The 22570-nt window shown below is 40.7% G+C and overlaps 1 protein-coding gene across 1 annotated transcript in view; it reads left to right on the plus strand.

The window, feature by feature from the left end:
- The first annotated feature begins 18415 nt into the window (after positions 1 to 18415).
- Positions 18416 to 22570, plus strand: part of LOC113066114 (POU domain, class 6, transcription factor 2-like) — a 102134-nt gene continuing 97979 nt past the window's right edge. The window contains exon 1 of the mRNA XM_026237763.1: positions 18416 to 18685. Within this exon, the coding sequence (XP_026093548.1) occupies positions 18526 to 18685 (160 nt within the window). The 5' untranslated portion in view covers positions 18416 to 18525. The remainder of the gene's footprint in view (positions 18686 to 22570) is intronic.

Below are 22570 nucleotides of genomic sequence, written 5' to 3' on the forward strand. Positions count from 1 at the left end.
GGCTAAATCCTCCTAGGACACCCCGATTCCCACCTGGGACCTCTTTATTGTTCTGGCTGGACTTCAGAGGGGTCCCTTTGAGCCTCTGGTTTCAGTCGAGCTTAAGGCCCAATCCCAATTCTACCCCTTAGCCCTTCCCCTCCGTTTCGCGTGTTAACTCTAAGGGGTAGGGGTGTCTCGATTCTCTTTTGGTTTGAGGAGAAGGAGTAAGGGGAAGGGCCTCCAGGTCTTTTTCGGGACCACACTTCAAACGAAGGGGTATGAATTATCTCGGCAACATGGCTGCTACAGCGAAAAAAAGACACATAAATGTAAGCTTTTTTTGGCATAAATAAAGATTTTAATGAAAAGTAATCATTTGTTTTATGTTACATTCTTTGTGAGTTCATATTAATTCTAATGTTACTCAAAGAAATGTTTGCAAAAAATTGCTAATATTTACTAACGACATATCATTACAGACTGCACAGCACATGTCCGATCAGGGCGATGACTGCCGTAGACATTGATGGGGGCTAATCACCCAATAATTAGAAATCGATAAACCATTTTCTCAAATATTGCCTATTTGAGAGAGAAAAAGAGAGCAAGAGAGAGAGAGAAAGAGAAAGAGAAATGGAAGTTGCGTGTATTCTCGTCTGTGCGTTTATCTTTTTAGAGTGAGTTTAAATGTCTAAGGTTACGTATGTAACCCTGGTTCCTCGAAGGAACGAGATGCTGCGTCAAGAACGTTTGGGGAACGCGTCCAGCGTGATGTCTCTGAATAACGTGTATAATCAGTCCAAAGGAAGGGCGAGACGTCATAGGTGGGTGAGGTCAGAGACCAGGAAGCATAAAAGCATGAGCAGCGAAGCAGGTAATCAGCCTCAAAGGATGAAGCAATCGCCAGCCAGAGATGCCGGAAGTGTGGCACTGCGACGCAGCATCTCGTTCCTTCGAGGAACCAGGGTTACATATGTAACCTTAGACATTCCTCTTCAGGAACTCGAGCTGCGTCGAGAACGTTTAGGGAACGAGAATGCCCACGCTGCCAGACTTTCAAATCTCTGCCTAGTGTGGAAGAGCACAGCTAAAGCAAGAGAAGGAGAAGGAGCCTGACAGAAATCGGGGACAACCAGTCCAATGGCCAAACTTCAGAAGGAGTGAGTCTTGACCCCCAGGAGAGGGGAGATCAGAGGACTCGAGGCTTAGGATAGCATCCTGATCACCGCTTAGCATAAGCTTCTTCTGGCCGGAGGCCTCAGCCTCAGTATACCATGGAGGAAACATGTAACCAGAGAGTTTCTGCTCACTGACTAGTAGGCCACCATGGCAGCCACGTAGACCTTCAGGGTGGAGTGGGTCAACCCTGCGGAGATCCGGGCAGTTAACTGGGTCTAGCTGGCGGTCTCCACACCAATAAGTGAAAAGCTTCCACTTCAAGGCATAAAAGTTTCCTCACTGAGGGAGCTCTGGATTGGAGAATGGTCTTACAATCTCGGTTGAGAGACCGGAAGCTAAGAGTCGTGCCTCCTTAGAGACTACACCTACAGCCTCTAAGCTCCATGCGGGGGCGCACCCTCCGCCTGCGAGAGGAGATCTCTCCTGACGGGAACCTCCATGGAGTGCCGTCAAAAAGAGAAATCAAGGCCAGGAACCATTCCCGGCCCAGCCAGAACGGGGCTACTAACAGCAGCCGGACTCTGTCCCGGCTCATTCTTTCCAGAACTCCCGAGAGGGGAGAAAAATGTACAGATGAAGCCTCAACCACGTCTGTACCATGGCGTCCAGCCCCAGTGGAGCTGGATGAGTCAGAGGAAGCCAGAGAGGACAGTGCGATGTCTCTGGAGTCGCAAACAGATCCACCCGAGTCTGGCCAACCTCTCCAACTCTGCTTCATCACCTCGGTGTGAAGCCGCCATTCCCCGGGCCTCGGCCCCTGCCTCAACAGGATGTCTGCTCCGATATTAAGATGCCCAGGAATGTGAACTGGAATTCATCCTGGGCCTAAACAAGGATCTGGCACGCTAGTTGTATAAACAGCGTGAGTGCAGATCTCCATGGTGGTTGATGTAAGAGACCACCGCTCTTACATCACGGCCAGCATCTTCATGCAGTTGATGTGCCATGTCAGATGGTGACCACTCCACAGACCGCGGGCAGGGTGGCCACTCATGACCGCACCCCAGCCAGTGAGGGACGCGTCGGTCGCTAGCATCCCTTGGCAACAAGGAGCTCCCAGCACCGGGTCCTGAGACAAGAACCAAGGCTTCCTCCACATATCTAAGGCACGTAGGGAGCGCCGCGTGACCTTTAGCATGTGAAGTGGGTTTCCCCTCAGGGAGAACCCCTTGGTCTTGAGCCACCACTGTAGGGGTCTCATGCAGACCTAGCAATCTCTGTGACTGCTTGACAGTGAGTGACCGGCCTTCTCTCACTCTTGTGACTGCAGTGAGGATCGACTTGATCCGAGCAGGTGACACACGTGCCTGCATCCTTGGCGTTAAGTCTTAACCCCAGCTCTTTCATGTGAGCGAGAATGACACCTCGGTGCCGAACCGTCATCTGCTCAGATTGAGCTGATATCAACCAATCGTCAATGTGGTTGAGTCATGAAAATGTGGGGTGAGAGTGCAAGGTATGCTTTGGCTCCCAAAAGCAAACCTCAGGAACTTCCGATGAAGAAGGTTGGAGATAAGTGCATCTTTTGATAGATTGTGACACACCAGTCCTCGGACTTGGCCTGTGCAGGCGTGTTAAACTTCAGTCCCCTGACTGAGAGGTTCAAAAAGCATAGATCTAGAAAAGGACACGACACCTAATCCTTCCTCGGAACAGTGAAGTACCGGCTGTAGGACCCGGACTACTCTGCAACCCAAGGAGGGACCACCTCAATGGTCTCCATCCTCAGAGAGAGTCTTACCAGAGCCTGCTTGGGGCCCACCATAACTGGATTCTGTGGCCTCTCACTACAGTGTGCAGGACCCACTGAGACACATTTGGCAGTAGTTTTCACACTGCAAAATAGTCTACTAAGGGAATCAGCCTCTCAAGACTGATCTCTGGTGGCATCAGAGCAATTAGCTTGGTGCCCTGAAGTGGCGCACCGGCAGGAGAAGGTCGAACTAGCTGCTCTGGAAACCACCCAGAAGGTAGTGAGCCTCTTAGCACCACTACGATTCTGGGCGGTAACTGAGAGAAGCGCTCGCTGGAGACCGCTGCGCCCTGGAACACCGACAGGGTTGGCAGATTGATTTCCTGAGGGCACTGAGGAGAGACGGGCACCGTGTAATGCAGTGAGCACTGTGCAATGCAGTGTACACCGCTCTTCCCCAGAAGGGCCTGCCCTCCGAGGTCCTGAGCCGCAGCATCAGGACTCTCGTAGCTGAAGTCTCCTAAAAACTAAGGTCCTCAGACCCACATCGTCTGCTAGGAAGACTAGACCAGAGCCTGCTTGGGGCAGGACCCCGTGAAGTACACTTGGCAGGGGCTCCCACACCGGCATGTGAGCTCCTAAGGGAACCAGTCTCGCGAGACTGGCTTCTGGTGCGCCTAGAGCCACTAACTCGGTGCCCAACACCGGCAGGGTTGGCAGAACGATCTCCTAAGGGCACTGAGGAGAGACGGGCACCGTGTAATGCGGTGTACACCACTCTTCCCCAGAGGGAGCTGGCCCTCAAAACGTCCTAGGCCTAGGCAGGTTATGATGAAGGCTATCCAGTAAAAACAGCGGTCCGTAGAACTGCTTTCCAATAGAAACCTTCGGCCTGGGAGCGCCACTTTGACTTTAGCATCTGCGGAGTACAAAAGTGACACTCCGGCACGAGGGGCTGCAACACGGTTGGGACTGCTCCGCCCAGCAGCCCCTGACCACCTCAACCTCGTCAGAGGAAGAGCGGTACACACATGTTCTCACAGAAGAAATTACATCCCTAGAGCCCCTGTACATCTAACTTCACATAGTCAGATAAATGTAACTTTATTCCTTAGAATTAAATGTAGTCAGCAACCAGACTAGTCAACACGGTCTGGTGTAGAAAAAACTCACATAAAAATGAAACAATGTAATACACGCATTGCCTCGGCAACGCGCATGTAATATATACATATATATATATATATATATATATATATATATATATATATATATATATATATATATATATTATTTTATGCTACTCAGTCACACAAACAATATCAATCTCCTCAGAGAAAGATGGATGCTGCAGCGAGCTGTCTCAGAGGGCAAAGAAACGCAGCGCTGGTTTCCAAGCCTCGAAAACGAGCTCTATATCTAGTGAACACGGGTGGAGATAGGACGAGCCGTCTCAACCCGTTCGCCAGATCATGTGCGATTACCGCAAGATCAGCCCCCCGAGAGCTGACTGCACGAGCTCCGCTCTTCATTAATGCTGCTTATGTTAATATTAGGTCATAATATGCTTGTGTATCCAGATCAGAGGGTCACTGCAGCCACCCAGATCCAGTACGCATCCAGAACAGATGGTGGATCAGCACCTAGAAAGGACCTCTACAGCCCTGAAAGACAGCGGACACCAGGACAACTAAAGCCCCAGATACAGATCCCCTGTAAAGACCTTGTCTCAGAGGAGCACCAGAGCAGAGGTTGGCCCACTGGATAGTGGATGCCATTGCCTTGGTGTATCATTCCCAAGGCGAGCCATTCCCCCCTGGGGGTGATGGCCCACTCCACACAGAGTATGACCTCCTCGTATGCGCTGGCGCACGGCGCCTCTCTGGCAGACATCTGTCGAGCTGCAGGCCGGGGTGACACCTTACACATTGGCAAGGTTTTACAACCTTCGAGTAGAGCCAGTTTCTTCCTGTGTGTTTGGTAACAGGTATTTGGCGGGAAGGGCTAGCTGTCACGCTTAGCCATACCCCCTAACACTGGGATCGTACTCTTCGGTACCAAGGTCAGTGAATTTGCGCTGGGGCATTGGGAAGGTTACAACCTTAAGCATAGCTTTTGTGGCACGCCACGGCTTGCTGACAATTGCAGCGCCACAGGGTTGTGACGGTGTTCAGGTTGTGGCATTTTCCATAGGACCCCATATGTCATTCAACATTACTCGTAGTTACCGTCAGATAGGGAACGTCTCGGTTATGTACGTAACCCTTGTTCCCTGATGGAGGGAACGGAGAAGCTATGTCCCCATGCCACAACCTTGAACCATTTGCTGTTGCCGGGACACGTTCTCGGCTCCTCAGTGTAAAATGTAAATAGTGGATGCACCAATCGCCTATTTATACCCATAGGCACGGGGAGTGGCTCAGGTATGTTAAATCCACTAGCTGTTTTCATTGGCGTCTTCTCTTAAACTCAGAGATGATTGGCCTCCCAAGTGAGACCCCATATGTCGTTCGATATAACTGTTCCCTCCATCAGGGAACGAGGGTTACGTAAGTAACCGAGACTTTACGTCAGTAACTATCAGTGTTGGGTATAGTTACTTTGGAAAGTAGTTAGTTAAGTTACAACGTTACCATCAATTAAAAGTAATTAGTTATGATACAGCGTTACCTATTCATAAAAGTAACGCGTTAGAGTACTCATGCGTTACCAAAAATTAAAAGCCGTTTGCAGCGGCTCACACATGACAGACACAGCCCCCGGCCCCTTTAAATGCACCTAAGTCGTGACTCCCGACAACGAATAACGTCAGTCATCCGACTAAATTAACACTGCAGGATAACAATAACAGGAAAGACAGTCAGCAATCGGCTATTCCACATGGCGTTTTATTTATTTATTATCACAGAACATATTATTAATCAAAATTCGCACCTACCCAGCCCGGGTAGCCTAGGCTACTGTATATTATGAGCACCACAAGATAACTCCTGATTTTTCTTTAACTTTACATAATGCAGTTATCAAAGTACAATTATGCTTACTTGTAAACAACCTTAAACAGGCTTGCAGATTTAAATCCATTTAGAAATGATGAACAACCAGCCAGCCAACGATCTAACAGAAATTAACAGCTGACTGTCAAACAAAAATGAAAACAAACCGAATTAAATCCTTCACTGCCACACAGGCAAATGACAAATCGCTTAATAGCCGAACTAATTATTATTAAAGTCTCACTCACAGTCACAAGCCTAAATTCGCTGTAACACAGTCCTCTTACATTTACTCTTCAAAGTAGTGATTAAAACGTAGCAGAAGCAGATTTTCGAAACGTTTGTCCGACAGTCGATTTCTTTTTCGTTGACAAATTGAAAATGATGTGCATACTTCCATAAACCAAACGCTGTCCTCTCTGCTATCTTGCCGGGAGTTCGAAAAAAAAAAAAAAACCCCACACACACACAGGGTCAGGCGCAGGGCACAGACGCATCACAGCCATTGACTTTACGATCACAGAGCTTCGGCTCCGCTGATACATCCGCAGGTGGCACAGTAGTCCTAGGCATACTGTCTGACAAAAAGCAGGCTGCAGTCGGGATTTTCCTTTCCTTAAAATAACGGACTACTTTTTTAAAAAAATAACGAAGTTACTGATTACTTACGCACGAAACTAACGCGTTAAGTTACAAATTTCAGGAAAAAAGTAATTAGAGTACTCTAACGCGTTACTTTGTAACGCGTTACCCACAACACTGGTAACTATGTACATTATATAATGCATCCAACAGAAACAATCATGATAATAATAATAATAATAATAATAATAATAATAATACAAATACGAAACAAGGAATTATATCAAAGAGAGTAACTCGATAAGTTTCTTTAAACTGATTTTTTTTTTGTAAGGTGTTATGAAAAACTTTTCAAAAACATTTATCAATATTTATCAATGGATTGCACAAATTAGTCGAATTTAGAAAACAAAATCATCTTGAAAAAAAATTATGTAAATAATGATTGTACTGTATAAAGATATGTATAAAGTTGTAAGTAAAATATATAACTTTTTACGCAAAGGTTACGTGATATTTTCATTAAATATTTAAATCATTCAATTTGGAAGTTTTCTTAAAAATATGGTATAAAAGTTTTTCAAAATTAAATAAAACCAACATCGTTACAAGTAGTACATTTGAAAGACCTTGGCACATGTTTTTTTCTTTCCTTTATTGTGGATACTATTATTTGTCATCGACCCACTTTTAAGATTTACGTGTATTTGTTATCGTGTATATGAGTTTCCCTAAAAAACGAAATCATGTTTATTCTGTATCCAGAATAAGGACATCAAGAGAAAACAAATTGCCATTGTTTGCTAGTCCAATTAATTCAGATATAGCATGTATAATTAGGCCTATTTAGTTCAAAACTTCCTATTAATTGGACATACTTTATTTATTCCTTAATCAAGTTCACAAAGTGTTTGCCTCTAACAATGAACACCCTCTTGCCTCAAATTAAACGACATGCTTACCTTTTGATTAAATTAGGTATTTTATATTCATGACCAATGCATAAATCACAAACAGCCCTCTTCGTTACATCCGTGGCACCGAAGGGATAATAATTTTCGACGAAAAGAGGACTAATATGGTACATAATTCTCGTTTAATGTGGGAACTGGGCCTGAACCACACAATTATCTCCCACCGGAGAAAGACAATGTCTTATTTCATTTATAAAGCTATTCCCTATAATTAGGATGCACCCCTGCACCATAGCTGGCCCAGTGCCCTCAGTGGCAATTAGTATTTATTACACAGTTAATGACCATGGCATGTAAAACTCAGTGAAGTGGTAAATTTAGATCAGTCAGTGGTACTCAGTGGCTTGCTGCTAAATGTTGAGGAGTAGCTATTTGCCAAAGTGTCTCGACTGGCGAAAGAATTAATACCCAAGCGTAAAGAAAAAATATATATATAATCAAATCAAAAATCCAACTCTATTTTTCTCAATGTCTCATCTCTCTTTTATTAAAAAACACTTACTGTTTTCTTTTCATTTTTATTGCATTCTAAATGTCACCTGAAGGCACTATGTTTAGGCCTCTAAATGCAAGCAAATAAACCTAAAATTGTACAAATGAGAAACTTGAAATAAGTCAAAGTAGGTGTTAAAGGGGCTTTCATTTATTGAAATTGAACCCTTCTTCTCTGTCTTTTCCCCTATGATTCACCAGTGCAATGTCACGAAGCTTAGAATATTTATTTTTTCTTTGTAATCTACTTAGCAATGATTTATTGATTGTGGCCTCTTCCTTCATACTAAATTATCAGGCCTTTTGGAAAATCACATTTTCTCACCTCTTGTGTGTGTGAACCTGGATGGGGGTTGAGTCTGTTAATTGAAATTGGTGCTTTTGGTTGAGAGCCAGTCCTGCTACATTTACCAAATTTTACCATTTATGTCCATTCAAATAAATTACATGCCTACATTTAATCTGGATGTTTAAAGGTTTGTTCACATTTATGACATGGACATGGTTGATTGAATTTTAATAAATCTTTATTTATATGACCCCATAACATGTAACGATCGGGACACAGGAGATGAGAGATCCAAGAGCAGTGTGTGTTTATTGGGTAATCCAAAAATCAGAATCCAAACAAGCAGGGTGTCATAACCAAAAATCAGTCCAGAAACAAACAAACAGGAATATGAAACTTGAAACTTGAAACACAAGGAACGCGAGGAAACCAGGTAACAGAAAATAAGGACTCCATGAAACAGAGAGAAAACAGACAGGTTTAAATAGACAGGATAATGACGATCAAAGTGAAGACAGCTGAGTGCAATTAACAGGTGTGCAATTACCGTGATGAAGGGACAAGGCTTTGTGGGAAATGTAGTGCCTGCGGTGGTGTGCCTATGGGAAAGTGAGACCGTTAGTGGACACCCAGGGAAACACAGACCAGACACCGTGACATTACCCCCTCCTCTACGGAGCAGCTACCAGATGCTCCACCCAAACACAAGAAAAATCCAAGGAACACAGAGACCAGGAGGGAGGTGGACCGGCGGAAGACCAGGGTGAGGGATGGAGGGCCAGGCAACAGAGGGAAACAGAGACAGGAAGTGCAAAAAGCAAAAACAAGGAGACCAGGACGGAGATGGACCGGCGGAGGATCAGGGGAAGGGATGGAGGACCAGGTCCACAGAGGGAATCAGAGACAGGAAGTGCCAAAAACAAAAATGAAACAACAACAAGGAAACCAGGAGGAGGACCGGCAGAGGACAAAGGGGAGGGACGGAGGGCCAGGTCTAAAGAAAGGAAACAGAGAGAAAAAAAAAAGAAACAAAACACCAGACCAGGAGGGAACAGAATGTTCGGGGCCCAGGGCCGAGCTGACAGGGCAAGTATCCCGGGTGGATCAGGTGAAACTGGAGCCGTGCGGTCGAGACAGAAGCCCACTAGGGTGGCACAGAAGACCACCACATCCATGCTGTCGAGACAGAAGCCCACCAGGGTGGCGCAGAAGACCACCACAGCCATGCAGTCGAGACAGAAGCCCACCAGGGTGGCGCAGAAGACCACCAAAGCCATGTGATCGAGACAGAAGCCCACCAGGGCTGTGCAGAAGACCACCACATCCATGCGGTTGAGACAGAAACCCGCCATGGTGGCGCAGAAGACCACCACAGCCATGTGGTCGAGACAGAAACCCACCAGGGTGGCACAGAAGACCACCACAGCCATGTGGTCGGGAGATGAGCCCACCAGGGTGGTGCCGAAGACCAACACAGTGGGATCAATGACACAGGAGAGCCAGTCTGGTTAGGTAAGTCTGAAATAGAGAACATGAACTGCTTAAGGGTGGCCTCCGTGGCTACAACAGGATAAGTAGAGCGCTCAGAGAGTTTGGCTGAGACGTGACGAGGCTCTGGAAGTTCCGCAGAGATGTGGAGAGACTCTGGTAGATCCGTGGTGTTTTGACTGGATTCAGGAAGAACACTGGTGACTTGACTTTGCCCATGAAGAACACTGGTGACTTGACTTGACTCCTGAGGTCTAACTTTGGTAGTGCTTAACTCATGAGTGTTTACGGTGACTTGACCCAACTCTGGAGGGTCAACGGGAACCTGACCCAATTCTGGAGGATCAACGGGAACCTGACCCGACTCTTGAGGGTCAAGGGGAACCTGACTCAACTCTGGAGGGTCACATGTGGCTGTCATCTTGTTCAGAGGCGCTGGACCGGCGGCCATCTTGTGCCATGGTTCTGGGCCGACAAGCAGGGGGTCATAACCATAAATCAGTCCAGAAACAAACAAACAGGAACAAGAAACTTGAAACACAAGGAATGCGAGGAAACCAGGTGACGGAAAATAAGGGCTCCATGAAACAGAGAGAAAACAGAAAGGTTTAAATAGACAGGATAATGACGATCAAAGTGAAGACAGCTGAGTGCAATTAGCAGGTGTGCAATTACCGTGATGAAGGGACAAGGCTTTGTGGGAAATGTATTGCCTGCGGTGAGGTGCCTTTGGGGAAGTGAGACCACTAGTGGACAACCAGGGAAAAACAGATCCAGACACCGTGACATAGCACAAAATAAACATGAATGAACATCAGAAAGGTAGCCTATGTTGAAAGAAACAGTTCAGCTTTCCAAAATATATCACGTCTCTGTAATCGCTCAAGCTGTGTTTTAACTGCGGTAAGGCATCAATAAAACAGCTTTTAAGGTTAAAGGGTAACTAAACCCCTGGTCAGAGCCTGACTCCACCCACTGGCAATATTTGAAATGCTGAAAAGTGGGCAGATCACAGTGGAGATAGAGGGGACGAACTGAGGGTGGGGCTGAGCGAGTGCGGCGTGAACCTGAGACCCGTAGTGATGGATGAAATGACCAATGAAAATGGAGAGTGACTTTAATGACGCAAGTAGTTTAGAAACAGAGCGATCATTTGAAGTAGAGGACTTTTCTCCCCCACCTTCACCTTAAGTGGAGGATGTCGAGGTGTCTGTTCATATCAATTTGAGCAGCTGGCTCAAACTGCGGTCTTAACTCCTGCACCGCGTCGCTTTTCAGTGCGAACTGTGTGGAGAAGCCTATTTCCACCTTCATTGCGTTGCAGAAGCAATCCCGCGTAAAATGCTGTTTGCACACTCCAGTTCTAGGCAGAAACTAGCGGTCTTCCAGGCCAAGTGCATGAAACCACTGGCGCCTAATTTTACAGTCTGCTGGAAAACTGTGCAGTCCTGCAGTGCTGTCGCAACCAGCAACACTACACCTACAGTACGTACCATCCTGACCACTGTACTAAATACAGATAAATCTACGCCAACTTGAAGCTATCCTAATACTATGCTACTAACTAACTGTGCTTCTAACAATACTAATGTTACACTAACAACTATGCTGATTAACTACATAGGCTACACAAAATAATCTAAATAACTATATAAATGCTATGCTAAATAGATGCTATAATAGTTTATCCTGGTCATTTTCAATACTCGCAATTCCAACTCCTGTCCTGACTCACTACAGTGATTTTGACGAAACAAGATGGTTTTATACTGCCAAGGGCGTGGTAGCTCGTACCAAGGGGTGTGGTGAGCTGGAAACTGCTTACGTCACCTGCCACCGCTTACGTCACTTGCCACTGCAACATCCAATAGGAAAAATCAACTGCAGTAGCCACCATTCAACCTGAAGAGGTCAGCACTCACACGTTTTTACACCATATATCGTAGAATTAAAACACTTTATGCTCAAATGTCAAAAAAGTTATTCGAATCAATGAACAGCACTAATCAAGTCCCATTCTTATAGATCATTAATTTTAAAAAAGTTGGTTTAGGGTTTAGTTAATCTTTAATCAGTGTCACATAACATTTGAACATTACCTCAGGAAAGCCATTTTAAAGGGGGGGGGGGGGGGTGAAATGCTCATTTTCACTCAATCTCCTGTTAATCTTGAGTACCTATAGAGTAGTACTGCATCCTTCATATCTCCAAAAAGTCTTTAGTTTTATTATATTTATAAGAGAAAATTAGTCTGTGCCGATTTTTTTCGGAAAAAAACACGAGCCACTGGAGGCGTGACGTGTGGGCGGAGCTAAAGAATCACGAGTGCCAGTAGGCTTTTGCATTGAGAGCTGGAAGCTGTGACATTACCGTGAGGACAAAACCAAACAAAACAAACCATGGCTAAAGGTCAGATTCAGCGTATATTTATGATCCAGAATCAGATCCAGAGGCTGAAATTTAACAAGAGCAGCATAAGCAACGATGTCTCTATGTGGTATGTACTGAAACTGTATATATTTGCTTAGCGGTTTTGGAAAAAGATCAAGTTCCACTTTGTCGTCTTTTTTTTTTTTTTTTTTTTTTTAAGCTGTACTTGTGGAAAGTGCAGTTTGAGGACAACATCGCATGTTGTTTACTTGATGTGCTTACGCGCCGATAGCTAAGTTAACAACACAGAGATATTTGAAGCAGTTGTACTCATGCAGTTTGATGACAACATCGCATGTTGTTTACTTGATGTGCTTACGCGCAGATAGCTAAGTTAACAACACAGAGATATTTGAAGCAGTTTTACTCACTGCATGCAGTTCCAACACACCGTGACCCTTTTTCGTTGGGACTGCATTATCCTTAAGAAATAAACGATGTGCAAATCCGGCATCAAACTGGGCCTTGATTGTAAAACAAGCATCTTCGAAATGCAGGTGAACAAACACAAACACTTGCACAACTCCGTTGATGCTCTGTAAAAATAAACTCCATCCACTGGTCCCTTAATTCTGTTTCTCTTTTGGTAATCAGTGCAGGGTTGTCTTGCGCTGGCAACCAAAAACGCACTCCTTTTGTGACATTTCGCGACGCTCTCGCTCTGATCAGTAAATGTCTGTGCATCTCAGTGCTCTGCTCTACAGGAGCGCGCGCTCTTCCGGCAGAAGTGCCCTTAGGACCCATATAAGGAAATTCTGCTCCATCTAACGTCACACAGAGCCATACTTGAAAAAAAAACTTTTCAAAACTTGTAACAAACTGGAAGGAGTATTTTTGGAACTATTTTTTTTTTGGTATTTTTCAAACGTACAACTTAATTTTTGAAACTTTGTCCATGTTTAGCATGGGAATCCAACTCTTTAACAGTATAAAAAACTCAGTATGCATGAAATAGCATTTCACCCCCCCCCCCTTTAAAGTCATTTTAGCTTGTTATTTAGCAAGAAAATATATAGAGGAGCATTTCACTAAATATATGCACAATAAATCATTATTTCGGTATATTTTTATTGAGTCTGGTACTGATGTTTTGTTTACTGTCTGAAACAAATCTGTAATGAAAACAAGTTTGTATGACAGCCACAGTATAAATAATTATATATTTAACAACGAATTGGAGAAGACACATAATTATATCATCATTTAAATGTTTTTATTCAGCTCAGTTTTTGAGGGTTCATATAAATAAATAGCAAATGAATTTGAACTGTTTTGATCATGTTTAATATTAAAGTAATATAGGGTTCACTGTGTAGTTTACATATATGTTTTAGTTGTTAGATATGCAAACGAACCAATATCAGTTAAGAATTTAATTAGATTTGTAAAAAACCCCGCCCTATTGACAGTAAATTTTATCGCTAAATGATGATGTTTGCACGCGCATGCATCTGTGTGTATTTGTACACTCTGATGTCTGTTGTCCCCTATGAATGCTAGGCAGAAGATGCTGGAAATTCATGGCATTAAAAACTATTTGTCAGTGTCAGACAGCAGACATGCTTTGAGACCTGCACTGCCTAGCAGCCAATGAGAGTCCAGATAATTTTCCATCAGTGACCGACCATGGAAGCATGCAGATTAAGACCTTTAAGTACAAACTTCTTATGTGAGTATTTGGACTTCCTCTTTTTAATCTCTCTCACTAATACCACTTCCTCCCATCAGAATCTATGTATTTTCTGTCTCTTTCTCTCCTCTTCTGTCTTGATCGCTACAGAGGCCAGATTAGCTCCTGTAGACTTTGATGCACCATAAGGTCAGCTCTGAGATCGATGTTACTAAAGAAAACGAGAAGAAGAAGAAAAAAAGAATTGAAAAATCCCCCATGCACACAAACTCACTCTCCTGAACAATCAATGGCTTTTTATATACATCTGAGGGGGTCGTGATAGTGTCTAAAGCATCACAGCTTTCTCCAGCACTAATCTTTGATAGGTTATGACACATTTTCTCACTGTTCTTTGATCCTAGTCAATTAATTATATTCATCTGAGCAGCATCAGAGAGACTGTCTGCTGCTTTGACAAATGCAACATAAATTCAGCCATGCATTTTGTTTTACCTGAAAATAAAAATCAATTAGAAGTCATTCTACATACATATTTCAATTGTATGGGCATAATGAGATTTAGTGCACTTATGCAAATTAACTGATTTGAAATATTATGTAAAATTTGGATGGGGGAATACAAGGACTTAACCATCTTCTTTGTCATAGGCATATCTGTCTCTTGCTAGCATCATTAGTTCATCTTTGCCTTGTATGGAAGTAATAGAAGAATGTATAAATAATAATGATGAAGATTATTAACTTGTCCAACTTTTTATTATGAAACAGAAAAGTAACTTTATTATAAATTGATGTAATATTAATCTATGGCTGCATCTAAAGAGTATATGGCTAATCAATTAATCTGATGGATTATTACTTTGAATAAATTAAAAATATATATATTTTAATAAAATCTATTAATTGTAATCCATAAAAAAAAGTGTTGTTCAACATATAGCTATAGTGACTGAATCTGTGTAGAGCAAGCAGTGAATGCATTATGCAAAAAATAGTACAAACTAAAAATTCTAAACCAAAAAACAGCTGATTGGTTACATTTAAAAGCACTAAATTAAAAATACTACATGTTAACTCATACAAGGAACAGATACATTCACTCATATGAAGATATCTGTGTTACATGCATACTCCATTCTGCTCTTATAAAAAGATTAATACTTCTTACACGTAGAATTTTAAGCATACATTTATTTTTTAACAAACAATGTTTTAGACAAATGTGTATTTTATCCAGAATTATTGTGCTTCATCTGTGTGGAACACATGCACTGGTTGACATTATACCCTGAGGCATCCTAACTGTTAAAGCCTATGGAATGGCAAGCTACTTGAAAACTACAATATATATATATATATATATATATATATATATATATATATATACACAGAATGTGTGATAAGAAGACTAGTAGTCAGGGGTCTTTGGACCATTCTGAGACCCTTTTTGTAGCCCCGGGGGACTACAGAGACTCTTGCAGCTAAGGCCATTAGCAATTAGCATGGATATCTTATGAGGGAAAAGGTTCAGAAATGTCAGAGCGGCTCGAGTGCTTTTTCTTGTTTCTCCTCCTGTGTGGCCGAGAGGGAGTAAGGCGATCCCAAACACACACACTGACATGAGCACACACTCCCCAGGCCCCTTCACATATGCTCTTTGGCATGAAGAACTGTGCTGGGAGTCCCTGTTTCATTAGTGTAATTAACTGTGAAAGAGAGACTGGGGAGAAGAAGAGAGGTCGAGAGAAGGTGGGACTTTGAGATAGATGCTATGACTTTACATGGTTTGTAGTATGATACTATTTTCTTTTGAGAGAAAAATAACAAAAGGATGCCATTATAAAATAGTGCACAAAAACAATAACAACCGTTTAAAATGAAATTTTAAAACTAAAAGATTAAATGTAAAATCAGTATTGTTACAAAGTGTGGTAAGAATTTATATTTTATATTTATATTTATAGAAATATTTATATTTTCTTTTGCTCACCATGGCCTTATTTATTTGATCAAAAGTAAAAAAAAAAAATAATAATATATATATATATATATATATATATATATATATATATATATATATATATATACATACATATATACATATATTTTAATATATTTTAAAATGTAATTTCTTTCTGTAATGGTAAAGCCTCTCCTCCAGGCTTCAGTGTCACATGATCCTTTAGAAATCATTCCAATATGCTGATTTTTTTTTTTTTTTTAAGAAACATTTCTTATTTCTATCAATGTTGAAAACAGTTGTGCTGCTTAATATCTATATGGAAACATTGATGCATTTGTTACAGTATACTTTCAAAAATAGAAAGTTCTAAAAAAAATAAAAGATGAGCAACCACTAACCTTTCAGACCTTAGGCTGATGATACACTTTCTGAGCAATGTTGCCATCAACGGGCAATCAGGTGAGACACAGGGCCCACAGCCGATCTAAAGTATCACTCTGGCATCCAAAAATCGTGGTGAAAACAAGCAATTCCTTCTCTCTTTTTATTGCAAATTTTCCTTCTTTTTTATTGTAACCTCTCTTCTCTAACAGCCAGTGGTGAAAATTACATTGTATTGCATCCTCTCAGCAATCCCACCCCCGCCCAACACACACACACACACACTCTCCCTCGGCCTCTCACAGCTCTCATTCAGTCAACAGACTGTAAAGAATAAATAATAAAAAAGTATTGATTATTTTGATGACTTCACAATTCAATTAGGTATTAATTTTGCCCTCCACTGGACCTATCAGGCAGCTCAAAGGGGAAAGAAGGGATGGGAGGAGGGATGGATGGATGGATGTTATGCCTTAAATGAATGCAGCGTTAGAAGCTCCCTCGTTCAGTGCTGTTCTGAGATAGAGGGGTGCACTGATACAAATGTGAGTCACTTGTGCATAAGTGCACTGAGAAAAACTCCGGGGAAGTGATCACAAGAGACATTGTTGCAAAGCATATGAGTATTGACCAAGCGGGCTGCACCGCGAATGGCAGCTTAAACAATTTCTATTGATTAACATTTTCATAGATTCTCATGTGTCATATCAAACTTTCATACACTCCATCTGATAAGCACATTAACAGAGGCCCCACTGGCTGCCATTCATCGACCACCCCAAGGAGGAAGAGAAGCGGGGCAGAATTAAGTGGGTCAGAAATCCTGTAAAGGGGCTTGATCCAATTGGATCACTTGGCCCCCATTTCAGACTCATGGGCAGAAATTACTCTCTTAATAAGAGAGCATAAAAAGAGAAAAGGAGCTTTTTTGCCCTCCGTATGTCTACACATTTGTTTGCGTGTCTGGCCATCAGAAGGGGTGGGGGAGGTACTTCTGAAGCACACGAGAGAGAGAGAGAGAGTAGAGGTGACATCTCGAGCAAGTCTCCAGAGGCAACCCCAGGCTCGCACCAGCAGTGCTCACTTGATGTATCTGCGTTACCCACACTGGTTTTGGGGCTTTGTGACAAGCATGCACTGACTGATCTCACCAGCACTCTGGCATGCTCTAACTGCTCTTGGATTTTAGCAAAGTTACATTTTTGGAGCATACAAATTCTGATATTTTTCTCTTTAATCTGGAAGCACCCTACTGGTAAGTTTCTTGTTGTATAACTTTTGCATGTGTCTATTTATTCAATATATATATATATATATATATATATATATATATATATATATATATATATATATATATATATATATATATATATATATATATATATATATATATATATATATATATATATATACTATTTGACTGAATTCAATGATGAACTGCCTTTTTGCATTATTGACACACTATTTTCCTATTTAATGCTGTTCAGTTGCTTTGTCACAATCTGTATTGTTAAAAGTGCTATATAAATAAAGTTTACTTGACTTAATAAGTTAACTTTATCGTACTTAAATAATATGAAAGTGTTAGTAATATATTTTTTTTGAAAAACTCTATATTAAATACTTTAAATAAACGCTTTAACTAAAACAATCATTGCTGGTCATTCTTCTGATTCTGTCTCTTATTTTTTAATTTAAAGCAATTTATTTTAAGCATTAATTCTTATAGAAAGAAACATATGCACTTCACTGAGAATGTAATGGCCCACTTCATTCAACTTTAATTAGCATATTCTCTCAATATTAACACTGAATGTCCTCATCTAATCAGATATGATTACCCAAAGAGCAGTTTCATGATTGTTTTAGATCAAGTATTAATACATATATATATATATATATATATATATATATATATATATATATATATATATATATATATATATATATATATATATGCATTAATACATATAAATGTGTCACATTGTTCAAGCAAAAATAATTGTTTCGTTTAAATCAACAAAAGTTTTAGCATTTAACAGTAATTGTAAATGTGGCACATTTATATGTAACTTAAGTGTTCTATTTTAGTGCTGATGGCTCTTGGTGATACTCATAAAAATGAGTCACTTGACAAGTGGAGCATTTTTAACCAAACTCTTTTCAAATTTCTGCCATCCACGAGGGCTCTTCAGCCATCAGAAAATAGAGAGACAGAGAGAGAGAGAGAGAGCAAACGCTACCATAGAGAGTGTTAGAAGAGGTGGTGAGTTTCAGAAAGCAGAGAGAGAGATAGAAAGCGAGCAAATGAGTGTGCATGTGTGTGCATGAGACCCACAAAGAGTGAACCAGTGCGCACCAAAGCTAACATCACTTATTTTGCCTCCCCCCCACCCCATTGTCCTCCCGAACTGGTCCTTCCTCCGCTCGCCTCCAGGATCCGATGATCACAGGGCAGCTGAGCAAACCGCTGCTCCCACTGCGTGCCGATATGGACGCCTGCGAGCTACGGGATGACGACAGAGCTGCCAGCCCGGACAGCGAGCTCAATGAGGAACCCTTGCTGCTGTCAGCTGACACAGACTCGGAGGAGAAGATGTATGGTGAGTCCAGCCTTCATTGTCCTCATTATTGTGCATGACATCCGGGGTCATGCACAGGGGAACCTAACACCGGAGAGCATGAGTTTGTTTGTTTGCTTGTTTTTGCAAGATGCTGTAGTAAAAAAAGTGCTGGATCAGAGCAGGAAAATATGTGGTTCACGTGTAGGTGGATCTGGGGTTTTGAAGTTGGAGATTGAAGGTATTTGTGCCTCTTACTCTTACTTTAAATGCTGAGTGACCTCAAATTTTGTCCCTATGAATGCAGTATTTACATATATATTCCTGGGTTTCTATAGAGTTTAACAGTCTGAAAAGTTCTTCTCCAAGTTTACTCTGTGCATTTCAAAATCGGAGTAAAATCTGTTAAATTTCAATTGTGGAAAGCTTGTGGAGGAAGTGTCCTTTTCCTGTGACACTGGTGGGGTGCAGTCATGCGGTATGTGGGGACCAGTTTTTTTTGTGTTCATAAAGCAGAAAAATGTGACAGAATCTGGGGCAAATAGGCAACAAGAGACATATAATGTACACACACACACACACACTCGCACACACACACTCATCTGTCATACAGGTTGACATTTCTTCACATTTGAGATCTCCTCGGCTTAGGCTGAAGATAAAATGAGAGAAAGTGAAGAGGCCTGAGGGAGAGGAATGTGATTGTTGTGGCTCCACGGCCTCATGAGGAATTCAGATCTAAGCAGACTGAATTGTACATTCTTGATGAGGAGCAACATATACCCTGAATCTCTTTAAAAGACTCTTGATGTTGTAAAACAACACAGTCAATATTATTATAATTATCATTATTATCATTATTTATTTGTATTATTCTTTATTTTTCATTCAGATTTATTCTTCTTCTTCTTCTTAAATACATTTTTTTCAAATTACGTTGTTTAAGTTGTCCTATGCATTTATGAATATGTGTGTGTATGTGTGTAATTTTATATTGATGTTGATTATTATAATATTATACTAATGTTGAATATTATGATTATACTATATTCTAATTATATCCTTAATATTCCAGAATGCTAGATGAAGTTTAATTGAAAAATTATTGTGATCATTAAACTGGCTCTTTAAGTATGCTTTATCTTTTCTGAGTACTGAGCATACTGTATCGAATTTTGGCATATTTGATAAGTGCTGGCACAAAATATATTTACAAATCTTAAAATGCTGGATTTAATTAATATCCTAAAATAGTGTTCTTGCATGTTGTGTTAAAATCTGATGTTCCTTGCAGTCAGAATGATTGCTCTGACCTTGTTTATCAGGAAGAAAGCCTAGAAATCCTTAAACTGCTCAGCAGTGATATAGTGTGTGAAAAGACAAGTTTCAGACCATTTGGATTCAGCATGCATTGATAGACTATTTGCTGTGGTTGTCAAATCTGCAATATTAATGATATACTTTAAGATTTGTGAAACTTTGCCGCTGGCTTCTTTCAGACAGAATTTTATTTTTCAATTTGAATAGAAGTCAGAAACACATAAACCATGTGTCAGAAACAGCCTGCAATTTTCTCAGCTCAGATTCCTGCTACTGAGTTTATAGACTCCAAACATTTTTCATTGTATTTTTCACCTGTATTTTATTTCCTATAGTAACACACACTGCATAAGATTTTTATAACTTTTTGTTTTTTCTAGCATGTCCGTTTCTTCTCTATAATCTTCTACTTTATAAAAGAAAACCCATTTTTATGTTGTTCTTTTATTTTATGTGAATAATACTGAATTCAGAACAGTTTCTTCTTATTGAAGATTCGTTTTTATGACAGAACATAGAAACACAAGTGCCAACATGCACACAACACAACAAAATTACATTAGTAAAAGACAGCTATCATGTTCTCAGAGATGCAGTACAATATTTCAAATAAATGTTAAAGAGTGCATGCATAAAAAGGAGTGAAGAATAACTTATTTTATTGAAAATCAAGCCTAATAAAGTGACCTTCTCTCTTAAATGCTTTAGAAGTGTTTGCACTCAGCTTTGAATGTTTTCTGCTGTTATATGCAATTCATCAAATTCATACTTCTGAAGCTTATTATGTTTCAGTAGATACGGAATGAAGTCAGACAGTCAGGCTTGATTCTGTGCTTCAGGTTTGATATTCAGAAGCTGTGACTGCATCTTCCTCTTGTCTGTGTTCATAGTTTGACTGATCCCCGTAGGGAGCTTTTCTATCGCTCTCTATGTTAGAACTAACAGCATTACATTAATGCTAAAAGATTTCGATCCCCTGCCATTTACCTAATCATAATAAACTTATAATGCTATCAGAGGGCTTTTTATAACTACATTAAAATCCAAACAAATCATTTTTTAGAAATGCATGAAATATTACATGCTTTTATTCACCGCATTATACAATATTACCATTATGTATGATAATACAGAAGTATACAATTTTCCAATTCATTACATTGTTGTATTAAACACAAGTCTAAATGATTAAAATATATTTTTTCAAGGTCATGATGAATTATGAAGCATTATTGCTGAATTCATATTGTTTTTTTCATTCTAAAATAACCTTGCTTTGGATTAACTGACTCAGGTACTCCATCCTCACTACAGTCCGGTTTGAGATATCACTGAAGCTATGTTACATTAGACATTAAAAGAACAGAATAAAGAGTATTGCTTGGTGTTTTGAGATGAATTATACATCAAACATCAGCTACCCTCCTTATGTGCAACAAACACACATAACAAGAGTGCATGTGTGTGTTTGTGAGGAGCGCATAGTTTAGAACTCCGTTGACTGAATTTTTTGGAGAGAATGGATTTGGGAGCGAGACTGCGGTGTTGGCTGTCACCACGGTGATGGTGTGTCACGTCTTTTTGCTGATTTGATTTTGGGAGTTGGGTGGGGGGGTGGTGGTGTTGGCAAGGGGGCCGTTTGTGTCTGATCCCCGTCCGAACCTCTCTGTCAGGCCCTGATCAGTCTTGTGGTTCCCGCTGTCAGCCTGATGAATTTTTTAGAATATCCCAAGGCAAGAAAAGCCCAGTTACTGTTTCATAATGCCAATGTTACAATTTTCTTTAATAAGCATCAAACCTGCTTTTGTTTGCTTGTTGCCTTTTCTCTTTACGCTTAGCTTTACAGCTCATTGTCTATCCATCAATCTGTTCTCTTTGTAAAATCACACTTTTTTGCACGCTTATACAATCACAAATGCACGCACACACATTTAGGATGTAGGCACATTCTTTTTGAGACCTTTTTTTATCGAATCAATACATTTCAAATTTTTTAGCATGTGGGCAGACTTTATTTAACATTGTTTAAAAGCCAGATTGGTTTTTATTTTAAAGCCCACCAAATGGAGCATCCCTGCTCTTTTCTTGCCCTGCGAGAGGTACAGCAGGTATGGGCCGTGGGCAGTGCCAGGGGGCTGCTCCGAGCAAAGGGGGCATGACTGAATCTGTCCTTGGGCACAGGTGCCCATCAGAGAAATGTCTGAAAGGTCATTGATCTTTGGTTACAGAAAGAATTGAGGATGAAATATGTGAAATAACAGGAGAAAGAAGTGCAGATTATGATATTTTGTATTTTTCTTTTTATCTGAACTTTGTTGTAGGCTACTTATTAAATGTTTCTTGTTAAACTTCGCCATCAAATAAATATGTATGTGACTGTGTGTGTGAGTGCATATTTGTTAGAGGTGTAGCTTTTAAAAAATATTTTATTATAAATAATGAAAGCAGACACAACTGAAATAATTAAAATCATATAAATACATTAAAATATTACATTATTTTAAATTAATTAGAATAAAACAATTATTTGTCAAATATGTAACTCTATTTGACATCAAATGCTATTATGTATATATATATATATATATATATATATATATATATATA

Source organism: Carassius auratus, chromosome 49 (genome assembly GCF_003368295.1).
Source record: "Carassius auratus strain Wakin chromosome 49, ASM336829v1, whole genome shotgun sequence".
Taxonomy (NCBI): Eukaryota; Metazoa; Chordata; class Actinopteri; order Cypriniformes; family Cyprinidae; genus Carassius; species Carassius auratus.